This window comes from Sprattus sprattus (genome assembly GCF_963457725.1).
Source record: "Sprattus sprattus genome assembly, chromosome: 1".
Classification (NCBI taxonomy): Eukaryota; Metazoa; Chordata; class Actinopteri; order Clupeiformes; family Clupeidae; genus Sprattus; species Sprattus sprattus.
This window is the reverse complement of record NC_137920.1, coordinates 63,694,792-63,707,308: the sequence shown is the minus strand read 5'-3', so window position 1 is coordinate 63,707,308 and position 12,517 is coordinate 63,694,792. Positions and strand designations below refer to the sequence as shown.

At 43.2% G+C, this 12,517-nt stretch overlaps 1 protein-coding gene across 1 annotated transcript; it reads left to right on the top strand.

Moving 5' to 3' along the window:
- Window positions 1-4,824: 4,824 nt before the first annotated feature.
- Window positions 4,825-12,504, top strand: frmd7 (FERM domain containing 7; the record flags this gene model as incomplete). The annotated part of the gene is made up of 12 exons (XM_080845765.1): window positions 4,825-4,950; window positions 5,599-5,703; window positions 5,812-5,854; window positions 6,014-6,092; window positions 6,814-6,911; window positions 7,184-7,298; window positions 7,805-7,952; window positions 8,499-8,594; window positions 9,056-9,219; window positions 9,709-9,777; window positions 9,899-9,974; window positions 11,359-12,504. 12 exons carry the CDS (start codon window positions 4,825-4,827, stop codon window positions 12,502-12,504), a joined length of 2,265 nt encoding a protein of 754 aa, XP_080701891.1.
- Window positions 12,505-12,517: the final 13 nt, after the last annotated feature.

Genomic DNA, 12,517 nt, shown 5'->3' with positions numbered 1-12,517 from the left:
TTTTTTTACCAACATAAGCAGGTATCTGTGTCTCTATCAGTACACATCGTCACAGTAGTATGAGTGTGAAATGACACCTACACTCATCAGAACTATTCCACTCATCTATGGGCCATGTGAAACATTCCAGGACCTCATTGACCAAATTATATATGTTAGATAATGATTGGTCTTACAACAATCTACCTTTTTTACGTTTTTTTTTTTTTTTGCTGGTAGTTAAGTTGTTTCAGTGTAAGTTAAATCACATCTCTTGTTATCAGTCACGCATGTCTAACAAAAGCATTGATGGTATACTACATTTTGACGGTCATTTATTCCAGAGAATTCCTAACTATGAAGCTTTTCATCTCAGTGAACATTTCTAAACATCTCTCAACATTTGATCACTGGTATGATTCCCTTTTCACACTTTATTTTTTAAACATATTTAATGATTCTTCCTTTTTTTTTTACATCATTTTTTGATTTAATATATTTTCTCAGTTCTTGCCTTTCAATCTTTTTTTATTATTCCTGCACTTCTGAAGAATTTTGTATCAGTTTCTCAGCCATGGTGCCTTGAGTTCACCTGAGTCCCTTGTCCCTAATGGTTCTTTAGTGATGATTTCCCCCTCTATCCACTGACAAGATATTATGATTGCTCACATTGAATAGGCACTGTTATGGGAATGTTTAGTAACAATGTAATACTTGTGAATTGCCTATGAGAAACAGCCATTATGACAGTCTGTCTAACAGTTCAAAATCATCCATTATTTAGTTTCAGTAAGGTGGTAACTACTAACTTTAGCGCTAAGGATCCCTGTTGCTGCTGTTGAGGTTTTTCTGAATGTAAAGATGATGCCTTGGCCTTTTCCTCAGATGCTGCTAGAGCAACCTTGTTGCAGGGTTGTGTGTTGACTTGGGTATAGTCCAATGACTGTATATAGACTCGACATGCGTATATAGAGTCGACTCTATACAGTCGATGGTATAGGCTATGGATTTGTTTGTAGGAAGGAAGGTTAATGCTGTCATTATTACAGGCATACTGTGTGTTACTGCTAAAATCTTTATTCAACACTGTATACTGTTTCACTTATTTATTGGAACAATCTCAATCATCAGTGTAATTTGTTTACGTTTTGAATTGGAATATTTTGCATCTATTCTTTTTGATTTATGTATTTGTTATCAAGCATTAAAACTTGTCTCCATTTTACCTGATGTTTGCTTGGGTTTAGGCTGCTATGATTCCACTTTTCGTGTCTCGAATTGGTTCATCCTGTTTTTTTTTTTTTTTTTTTTTAAAGGATACACGATTTATACCCTTTGTTTCAAACAATGTTATGTCAATTTTGTAAGCACATCGTTTTTTTCAGAGAAAAGTTTAGCTGAGGAACAATCCCAGTGACAAATAGCTTGGAAGAGAAACTGTTGTGAAATGGCACCTTGCTCTTGCAGACAGGTGTGAACGAATCTCCGCATAGAATCGAATATAAGTGTAACGGCGCGCTTTCTACCGCCGCAGCAGCTGTTCCCTGGTGTGCCAAGGTGCCGTGAAAGTTTGCCGAGTTTCCAAACAAACACTCGCAGTTTACCCGAAAAGACAGCAAGGTGGCTGTGTATGTGTGAGAGACGATAAGGGAGAGGGAAAGGGAGAGAGAGCGTGTGATGACATTTGGTTTACCGTGCCTTTGCAAGGACAGATGGCTAATTATGGTTGCGAACGCGCAACTCCCATACTCCCGGCTGAGCTCTTTGTTTCGCTGGAATTTGATAGCAGTTCTGTTGAGGGTATTTACCGACTCTGGCGAGGATGAATCGCTTAGGCCCGCAGCAGACTCAGCCCAAGATAGGCAGAGCTCTAGAAGTCAGCGAGTGCAAACAGTGCCCTTTCGTGTGGGACGTATAGCCCATATAGCTGGCAGCTGCGAGCGACTCTAAATAGACTGGGATAGTGTCATTATGCCTTGATAGGTCTGTGGTTTCAACCTGTGTCGTCCTGCACGTTGCCTATAGGCCGAGGCCTTACGCATACGATTTTTAGTTTTGACACTGGAAAAGGTCCACATCGTCTAATTTTAGTAATCTGGCCGATAACAGGGCTCCATGGCAATTTAAGTTAAACGTCTACGGAGCTTAAAGCCTGGTTATTAATTCGTTTGCCAATAGGGTAACATACCTATAGGTTTCCTGATATGGAACTGACAGTATATTAGACTGCATCATATAGCCTAAATGTCACCCATGAGAGCCATCAGTCATTAGACAGATGCGAGGATTTTCATACATTTGTGAATTACTTTTTCAGTCAATGAGCACACAGTTTGGACACGCTGACCACTAATGTGTTTGGCTTATACTTTTTGAAGCAGGCCCATAGGCCTACTCCTCAATTGTGAAAGAATCCTGTCTCCCACCATTTTGTTATTGTAGATATTTGGCTGTTTTGTTTTGTTTTGGGGGGGGCTTGTTTCTTCTCTCCTGAGTGACCGAGCCGCTCATTGGTATCATTGGGAATCAATTTTCTGCATGAAGAGTCTTGACATTAAAACGCAAAGGGTAAGAACAGCCACAGGCAAGACACCTAGCGGGGACCACGCAGCCACTGCTGACTGCAGGGGGCACAACTGAGAGACTTGGGAGAATGCGTGCCGAGGAACGGAGAATGTGACAGAATTCCATATTTGTTTTTTTGTGACCTGGATATAAACCTGTGCTGATCTTCTCACTAACGGATGGAGCACTGCTCATCAGTTAATGACGGTTTTAACCAAAGGTTTGAGTTGTACTACGCGAAATTGTAGATTGTTTATAAGATATAGGCCTACTATGCTTATCTGCCTGTCAAAAATCCTTTTCAGAGGAAGCACAGACATGTCCGTATGACCTATTATGGGTTGGTTATTAACCAAGTTTATTAAACATGTCTTACCAAATGTGAGAATGATCACCTACTTATTTTGGCCAAATATATTTAGCTCTTCCTTATAAATAGATAATCATTTCCTTATGGAGCAGTGTGGTGAGTTTCACCTTTGCTTCAAAAGCTAAGGGAAAAGTTGTGATTTCTTAAACAATTCTCTGTTTAAAAAAAAATGAAATTATGTACATATGAAGTATATCAAACTATATATACATATATAGGCCACTTGGTAATACCCTGAATTTTGACACGAGTAAATGGAAGACAAAATGTTTCTTCTCTCTCTGACGGCCTAGGTCATATCCAACGATAACCAAAAGGCAGTAAAGCATTCGAAAGGAACCGACGATCTTACCGGAATGGCGCTGATCATCAGTTTCACAGATGTATAACCTACCTGTCCTTTCACACAGTATTGCCATTGTTTGATGTGGACTAGTAGGCCACATGATGTGACCGCCATCTAGCGAACAATAAGACAAGCTGCATCTCCAGATCGCAAAACGGGTTTCGACTCCAATGTATGTCTCTCAAATATAGACTATTGCTATATTTGAGGTAGCCTACATTTATTTTCTTAACAAATTAGCAATGATGTAAACTTCTTCCTACCGTAACGAAATTAAAGACTTATTGTTAATTTACTGCACTGGTCAAACTCCTGACTCCATTTAGAACCCATAGCCTACATCCTGCAACATTTTCTACCATTTACCTAATTAAACAAGGCTGTGAACTAATATCCAACGATTGACGACATGGAGCTCACTGAAATTGAGATTAACTGGCCCGTTATGGATATATGCCGGGGCCTATTTTACATCAGATGCTGCTGTTGTTGGTCTGTGGCATTCGCCTAATTCAAAACAGTGCCTTAATAATGGGTAAAACTGAACTGATGCCGTATAGTCTATGACACGGTTAATGGTCTAATTGCAATGTATACAAATAGAAACTAGAAATGATCAGAGACTAAATGTAAACAGTATACAGAATATGCTTTGTATATTCATTGACCATGAATATAATCTAGGATGAATAGACAGTGTTATTCAGTAGACAATAGCTGAAAATGATTTTAGACTGCTGGTCGGAATGCCTAAAAGGCCTACACGCGCGTGCACAAACACACACACACACACACACACACAACGAGAGAAAGAGTGCGAGTGTGTGCACTCAGAAACACACGTCCGCACGCACGTGCATGCGTTTGGTCATCACTCCTCTGGTAATGACACAGAGCGCCATGCTCGCCTGTCGGTGATGATGTCCCCCTTTCACCTGAATATTACAGTAACGTCAAGGCATTCCAAATCACTTTTTGGAATTTGGATTCTTCACACAGACGCTGAAGACTGTTGTGGGAGCTTTTGGAGAATATGACTGTTATCGACAGGGGAAAAGTAAGTAGGATATTGTGCATTTTAATACCCTACATTTACATTATTATGTGCTAGGGCTCTTTGAAACGTTGGATTTTTTTTTAGATGTACATGGATACAGTAAGTATGAGTTGGGATAATGTGTTTATTGAATTTCATGTTGCATCAGTTTCCAGCTCAACAAATGAAATATTCTAATCAGCACATACTCCTGGTCAGCACTGTCATGTCATAAAATATAATCTCCAAATTCAGGCGTCCTCATGCATCAAAATGCACTTAGTTAAAAATGGTCTCCACAGGTGTTGGATTTTCTGTCATCTTAATTCAAGTTACATGACAATAAACAGTGTTCAAAGGGATTCAGTAAAGTAAAGTTCATTTTTCCCACAGCTACCACTTCCAAACAAATTAACCGACTTTATGAGACAAGTTGACATTAACCGTATGTTTAGGAGTCTAGTTGAATGTTTAATCGACTTTTCACCGTTATTTTTTAGGGTGTATTGCCGTGACGAATAGAAGAGGATGAGCATCAGGAGCAGGTTCGAGCCCTTCAAAATTCCTGTCAGATCTGAAACCGCGCGCAAAGAGAGCCTCCTTCGCTTGCGTGTCATATTTCTCGATGACAGTGAGAACACTTTCGAAGTCGAGGTGAGACCAAACGAGCAATTTAGTAAATTGAACCTGTGTCAGCAACTAATTATCTTTTGTAGACGTAAATAAACCAGTCAGTCAATTAATACAGTCGAGATGAAGTGGCTCAATATGATTGAATAACATTGCCAGTGCCTAGTGTGCTCGGGACACATCTTAAATGGTGTGACAAGATGTGCTTCTTGCCTCAGTTGCATGATGACAAAGGGACCATATTGTAAGGCCCCATTATTTTTTATTGCAACAATTTTTTTCACCCCAAGCCATGGGGCATTTTGTGCATCTCTTTGCATGAGTGGTCGCACAGTAAGTGAATCAGATGGATAAAAGACTGGGCTCTATCTTGAGTGGCACAGAATTGAGTTGAAAGACTGACTGCAGGGTAAGAAGTCGTTGGTCTGAATTTTAACTCCGTCTGACTGTCCTGGTTTCTGTATGGCCTTCGGGCGCTCAACATAAAGCTCGAACATTTCCCTGGCTACCTACATGTCCTCTTTAAAAATCAGTCTATCGCTCAGGCAGACTGCAAGGGCATGGTGGGATATTTTAATATGACAACATCATTTGGAAACTTCTGTATACAGAAGGGTTTATTTGTGGGATTTATCCCAGAATGTGATCTTTTTCATGCTTTTGCACATGCAGCAAAAGGCCCTTGGGAACGACTTCTACAACAAAGTGTGTGGCCACCTGAGACTTCTAGAGAAAGAATATTTTGGACTTGAATTCCGTCACCAGTGTGGCACTTTTGTGAGTGACCATTTGTATTCAAAAGATTTTAACACATTAAGTACACATTTGAAGGTTCAATTTGTTTTATTTCTATTAAAAGTAATCCCTGTATTTGTTACATTGTAGGTGTGGTTGGAACTTCTAAAGCCTCTAGTAAAGCAAGTTAAAAGTAAGTTTCAGGAAATCTCTTCAATGTTTGTGTTAACTCTAAATGTATATTCACATAGGGGGAGATGCCTTTAGGCTACATACAGTATGTAACCTTAGACTTGTGTTTTATGCTACATGTATAGGGCCTGATAAGAATAGTCTTTTCCTTTTGTTGTAGACATCAGTGATCTCTCCTTCCGTTTCCTTGTGAAGTTCTTTCCACCAGACCCTGGTCAACTCCAGAAAGAACTGACCAGGTAAACTGCCCTCTTTTCCTTGCCCCATACTACAAGCCAGAGAGTAGCAGAGCTTCAATGAGTGCAGTAGATTTCAGGAAGCCATGGCCAGGAATCTAAACCTGCTGCATACCATTGTTACCCTTAGTGTCGCCAGATGCTCACAATAACAAAATGGCCAAGTGTCTTTCAGATCAGAACATTTAAGCAGAAGTTAGGAGTTTTGGTCTAAAACTAGTGTGCCAACTACCTAAAAGGCATTCAGACACCACCAACAGCCCAGTTGGCACTTGTTAACTAGTGTCTTTTGGCAATATACTGTAGTTGGTGTGCTGTGAAAGCTTTGCTTAATTCACAGGGGATTCTTTCCCAGACCACAGCACTATTTATTGCATAGCTTGGATGGCTAGTGGGAACATCAGGTGTGTTTATCTGTCCTTAACACAACCATATACCATGAAAATGAATTTAAAGAAGATACTGAAACTAGTATCGAAACTAGTATCCTTTTTAAATTCTTTGTTCGTCGTTTTGGATAAAAGTGTCTGCTAAATGTAAAGGTAAATGTAGAACATTCCAGTTGTCTCTCATGTTGAATGGTAAAATTTCACTTCAATGTCAAATCCTTCAGATAAGGCCTTGGTGTAAAATATTGCACAGATGTGCACCAATTTCCCACGTGTAGCTCAACCCAAAAGCTTTGCAATAGAAACACACGTGTCATATGTGATCTTCTGTGTAGGTACCTGTTTGCACTGCAGATAAAGCAGGATCTGTCCAATGGGAGTCTGACGTGCAATGACAACAGTGCTGCTCTGCTTGTCTCCCAACTGCTACAAGGCAAGTGAGGTTTAGCATAAAGTATGTGCACACGCACAAGTCATGTTAGTGCTCTGGGTCACTTAAATGTGAATGAGAGAGTTGAGTTATTCTGTAGTAAAACAAAAACAAAACTGTGTTGTAGTTCATGAGCACATTTTCTTGGTCCTTGGCATTTACACATATTAGATACTGAAAGAAAGTGGTGTGTCTATGTTAATATGATGAGTTCAACTTTTCTCAAAATGTGTTCTAAATTTGTCCCCTTTTGTTGGTGAAACGCGAATGTGCAGCTGAGATCGGAGATTATGTAGAGGAGCTGGACATGCAGCACCTGGAGACTAAGAAGTATGTCCCCAACCAGGAGTGCCTCCAAAAAAAGATCCTGCGCTTCCACAAGAGACACAGGTGCCCAGTGCCCTAATTTTAAACTACTTTGACCATGCACAATACCTTAGAGAGAAGTAGAGAGAAACATGCTAAGCGAAGCTAAATATATTAAGAAAAACATTTTGTAGGCACTTTTATATAAAAAAAAGAAATAGCTACAGAGCTAAATTATATATTTTTCACTACTTGAGCCTCACAGGGAATAGGGCTCTGTCTCTTGGCATCTGTGATACTATTCTCCTCCAACTGTAGAAATGTTGTTTAAAACAAAGAACTTTTTAAGCACTTAAACCAATTGCTCTGCATTTATAAGCATGACAGCTAGCTTTTACAATCATCTCTATCAAGCCGTTCTCAGCCTTTGCTTGCATGCAGTTCAGTTAAATTCAATAGAGTAGTATTTCCATAGTAGTGTCAGCATTAGGCACGGTTAAAAACACTTTGCACAATCGTCTGGGCACGATGCGTGGACACAACACGAGTGCCCTGCAATAAGTCAGGCTGATGTTCTGCCATCCTCACAGGGGTCAGACGCCAGCGGAGGCCGATGCCCAGCTGCTGGAGGTGGCACGCAAGCTGGACATGTATGGCATCCGGCCCCAAGCCGCCAGCGACGGAGAGGGCACCAAGATCAATCTGGCTGTCACCCACTCGGGAGTTCTAGTTTTCCAGGTGCCCACCTAAGGTCACATGCAGCAGGCCTATTTAGAGCAGTGTCAGCGGGAGGAAGATGGGAAATGCAGTCTCCATGCTGATACAGCGGCAGGCTCATGCTATGGGCCACATAAGTCTAAGTTACTGAATGCACATATATTTAAAGGAAGAAACCCTTAAGGGGGGACCCCACCTGTATGTTATATGTCACTTATGGCATCAAGTGGGTAGGCGTCAGAGGTTTTCATGGATTTTATTGGCAGAAACTTTATTCCAATACTACGTTAGGCTGTGTAGGAGTATATAGATAACTTTATAATGACTTTGGAAATTTGAACAATCACATTATTTGTAAAGAGGATCATACAGGCATCCATCAGGAACTCTCCCTGTTATCCTTATTCTCTTCTTTGAACACATACTGTATGACCCCAACTGTAAGTCTGCACGTTGAAATGGATAGAAATCCCATTACTGAATCCAGTTAGTGTTTGGCGAAGGCTCCATTCAAGCTGTATTTCTGGCACAGAGGTGTGGGTGTGACCTTTTTTTGACTGCCTCCAGGGAAACCGGAAAATAAACACCTTCAGCTGGGCCAAAATCCGCAAAATGAGCTTCAAAAGGAAGCACTTTTTGATCAAACTTCATGCGAAAATAGTGGTGAGTGCCTTGTGGTGCAATACCGTTTTTTGATTTTTGAAAAGTTGTGTGTGGATCCTCAAATGATGAGATGTTTCAGATATTTTTTATAGCATTTGTGATTCTATTTAGCTCAAAATTACTGCAATTTTAACCACAATCTTTGACCATTCCTGCAACAAATTCAGTTACTTTTGGCTTTAACAATCACAACAAACTTGCAAAGTCCTGGTGCGATGATAATACATTTTTTTTTTTAAATCACCACAATTTGTGAGAATTGGAGCATGTTTAGTCACTCTTTGCCGCAACAATCACAACAAACTCTTGTAAGATCCTTGAGGGATTGTCGTAGGATTATTTAAACAATGTGGGTAGTATTTATCCTGCTCTAGTTGGAACAATAGTGGGAACAGCCTTGATCTCATTTTGTTGTTTTTGTGATTGTGTGTGTGTGTGAGCCATGCCCCTACCGCCAACAGCCTTCTCATAAGGACACCCTAGAATTTGCGATGGCCAGCCGTGATGTGTGTAAGGCCTTCTGGAAGATGTGTGTGGAGTGTCATGCCTTCTTCCGTCTTTCTGAGGAACCGAAGACGCGACACAAGTCCCTCCTCTACAGCAAGGGCTCCTGTTTCAGATACAGGTCAGGACTCTAGGTTTCATCACGAGCAGATATTCAGAACGTGTTGTTGTCTCAGTTGAGTCATAGTACACTGATGATATCTCATGTGTTTGCTCTGCCTAGAGGGTTTTTAAGTTGGTGTTAATGCTACTGCTCCTTGACCTTTGGTCATTAATACATGTTGAGAGTTAATCTAAAAAAATAAATATTTATGAATAAATAATCTGTTTCAAATGTATATGTTTCTCAAATGCACCAGCTTCTCTTCCAAATGCTCAACGTTCCTTCAGCACACACTCTCACACAATACAGGATAGCTCACATGTTTTTCAAACCCACATAGCCAGAGAGCAGGAGTGGTAAGTTAAAGGGCAGCCGGGAGGCAGAAGTGGTGGAAGAGCACGACTAATGTAATGAAACAATATTTGAAAGTAAGCACACGTGCAATGTGAAACGTCCTCTGGTTCTCAGTCAGAACTCATGTGAGTTGTCTCTGTTGACACTCTTCAGCGGTAGGACCCAGAAGCAGCTGCTGGACTGTGTGAAGAAAGGAGAGAGGAAAAACCTTCCCTTCGAGAGGTGTGTATCTGACTTTGGGGTGGTGGCTCTAATGCTGATTTATATTAACTATAAATATATAATATATATATAATGTGAATTGTTTGAGTTGTGCGTCTCTGTGTGTATTTTCACCTTGCAGAAAGTACTATAAGGTGCACTATGAGACTCGGCAATGCAGATCCTCCCCTGATCTCCTCACAGACGTCTCCAAACAGGTATTTCAGCCAATCAGCCAAAAAAATACAGACACACTTTGAGTATGACAAAAATAAACTGTTGACAGGAAATAAACGTAATGGAAAAATACAAATGTTTTTTACCAGTAAATAACTTATTTCATCTCTGCCATGTGATTTTTAATGAAATTTGGTCCATCTGCAAAATGTCAGGTAAACAAAAGCGAGGGGCTTTTTGTAAAGGCTGGCCATATTTTCAAACAGCTGGTGCCATCCTTTCCTGGATTCTTCCAGGAACTAATCCACAATATGACTACACGGCCACACCTTTGGCTAGTGGCCAGAAACTCGATTCCATGCTACCTCTACCAATGCGACACAGCCAATTCAATCTGTAAAACAGCCTCTCCCCTCTCCCCTCAGTCCGCTCCTCCTCCTCTCGCCCTCCCCCAGCCCAGCCCATCACTCTCTGCATCACCTCCATTCTCCTAATTGGCCTTCGTGCGCAGCACTCTGCTGCCAAAGGGGTTATTTATTGTCACAAGCTTTCGACACCAACAAACATTTACCGTGTACACACCCCCAACACACACACACCCTACACACACATCCCCCCCCCCCCCACACACACACACACTCCTCCGCAGCCTCGACTCCACAGTTTCCACTCTGCTAACAGAGTCTCCTCTCGTTAAAGACTTTAGTGTGCCGTTACGAGGCGCCGCTGTCGCTTGCTTCAAGCTCCGCGGGCAGATTAAAAGAAGGTTGTGCTTTTAATGATCATTCCTTCCCATAAACCCTCTGTGGCCTGTCAAGCATCAAGCGTTTAAAATGGGAATCAGTTCTCTAGTGGTTTTAAATAGAATATGACTGAATGCCAAAGTCACTTAAGTCTGAAACACACACTGTCATATGTACTTGTGGTCACCACAGGGCTGTGTCACCAGGTCCGCTTCCCTGTACATGCTTATTAAATGGTGGTTTTAAATCTTGGTTGAGTAACGCTTCCTTGTCAACTTCCTCTTTGATGTGTAATAGGTTAGGCAAGAGCGCTGTTGGTAGAATGTGATTGTCATTATAGGTTGCCAAAATCCATTAGTTGAGTCACTACAGTTTGTTGTAGTATTTGTAGTAGTTTACATTGTGGGTCACATAAATCATGGTTAACCTTACTTTTGTTTTATTCAGACAAATCTAATATTGTGTATGTTCCATGCATATTAAACATTAAATTACAAATACCGGGATAGAGCATATTTCCACAACATGGTGGGAAGGGATATTAATTATTTTGGATGCCAGAATGCATGTTCCTAGATGTGTTAAACTTTATTTCAACTACAGTCAGTAACGCCACGGCTTTAAAGTCTCCTCTCCCCAGGCTGAAGTGCGTTGTGAGTGAGTGTACCTCTCTCTCCTGCAGGTGTATGAGCAGTCCTGCGGCTTCCCCCACGCTGGCTGCACCCAGGGCGGGATGCGCAGCCAGTCTGCCGTGGAGGTTCTGTTCTCCACGGACCTGGACCGCCCCCAGGCTCGGATCACCGGGCCCTCCCTCTTCGCCCAGTCCCGCTCGTCCTCCTTCTCTGGTGTTGAGGCCGCGTCTGCGTCTGCCACCCTGCTTCCTGGCTTGGGGATGCTCCCGCTGCGATGGCATGGGCAAGGGGGAGAGCCTCAGAGGGGCCGTCTGTTGGGCAACACACAGCAGCTGGTGCTGCTCTACCCCAACCCCCACACCCACCCCTACGCATGCTTGGGGCTGCCCCCAGTGCTCCCCATCCTGCCCATGCCCACCCAGGCTTTCTGCCTGGAGCACATGCCGTGCGTGCTGCCATTGCCTGGCTGTTGCCATCATCACCACCACCATCACCATCACCATCACCACGTCCAGCCACCGGCGCCTCCACACTCCCTGCTACCCGCTGATGATGTCATCCGCTCCTCCAGTTTTTCCAACGCAGCCACGTTCTCCCCCGTCAGGCGACAGAGGTGCATGGGTTTTGCCCCAGCTTTCGGGCTGCCACCGGGGCTGTTTGCGGTGGCCGGCTGTACTGGTGGTAGTGGCCGTGGACGCGGAAGCAGTGGCGGTGGGGGCGGTCGTCTGGACTTCACTCGCGAGGAGCTGGGCCACTTTAGCGACGACTCCAGCTACCAGTCGGCTCTGCCGCGTCGCTCCTGGAGCCAATCCGACATGAAGTTCGTGCGCCAGCCGGCTCCGGCAGCCGAATTCCGGCCCCTCGGCCACTACCCGCACCTATCCCGCCGGCAGGGGCCCGTGCGGCCAACTCACCTACCCCTGCGGTCGTCCCCCGGCCCGGATCGCCCCGCCTCCATGTGCTATGTGGGAGGTGGAGGCAGCACAGGTAGCCGTGCCGAGCTCAGTCAAAGCGACTCAGACTCAGAGATGATGTGCCCGTTCTACTGCCCGGCGTTGGCGACTCTGGGCCGGACGGAACCGCTGGCACGCATGCGCATCTCCTCAGGGAGCCTGCAGCTGGACGAGGAAGAGGAGGACACGGTGAACCTAGGTGAAGCAGAGAGGGCAGGGGCAGTAGCCAAACAGGAACCTTGAGGGGCAGATCTGA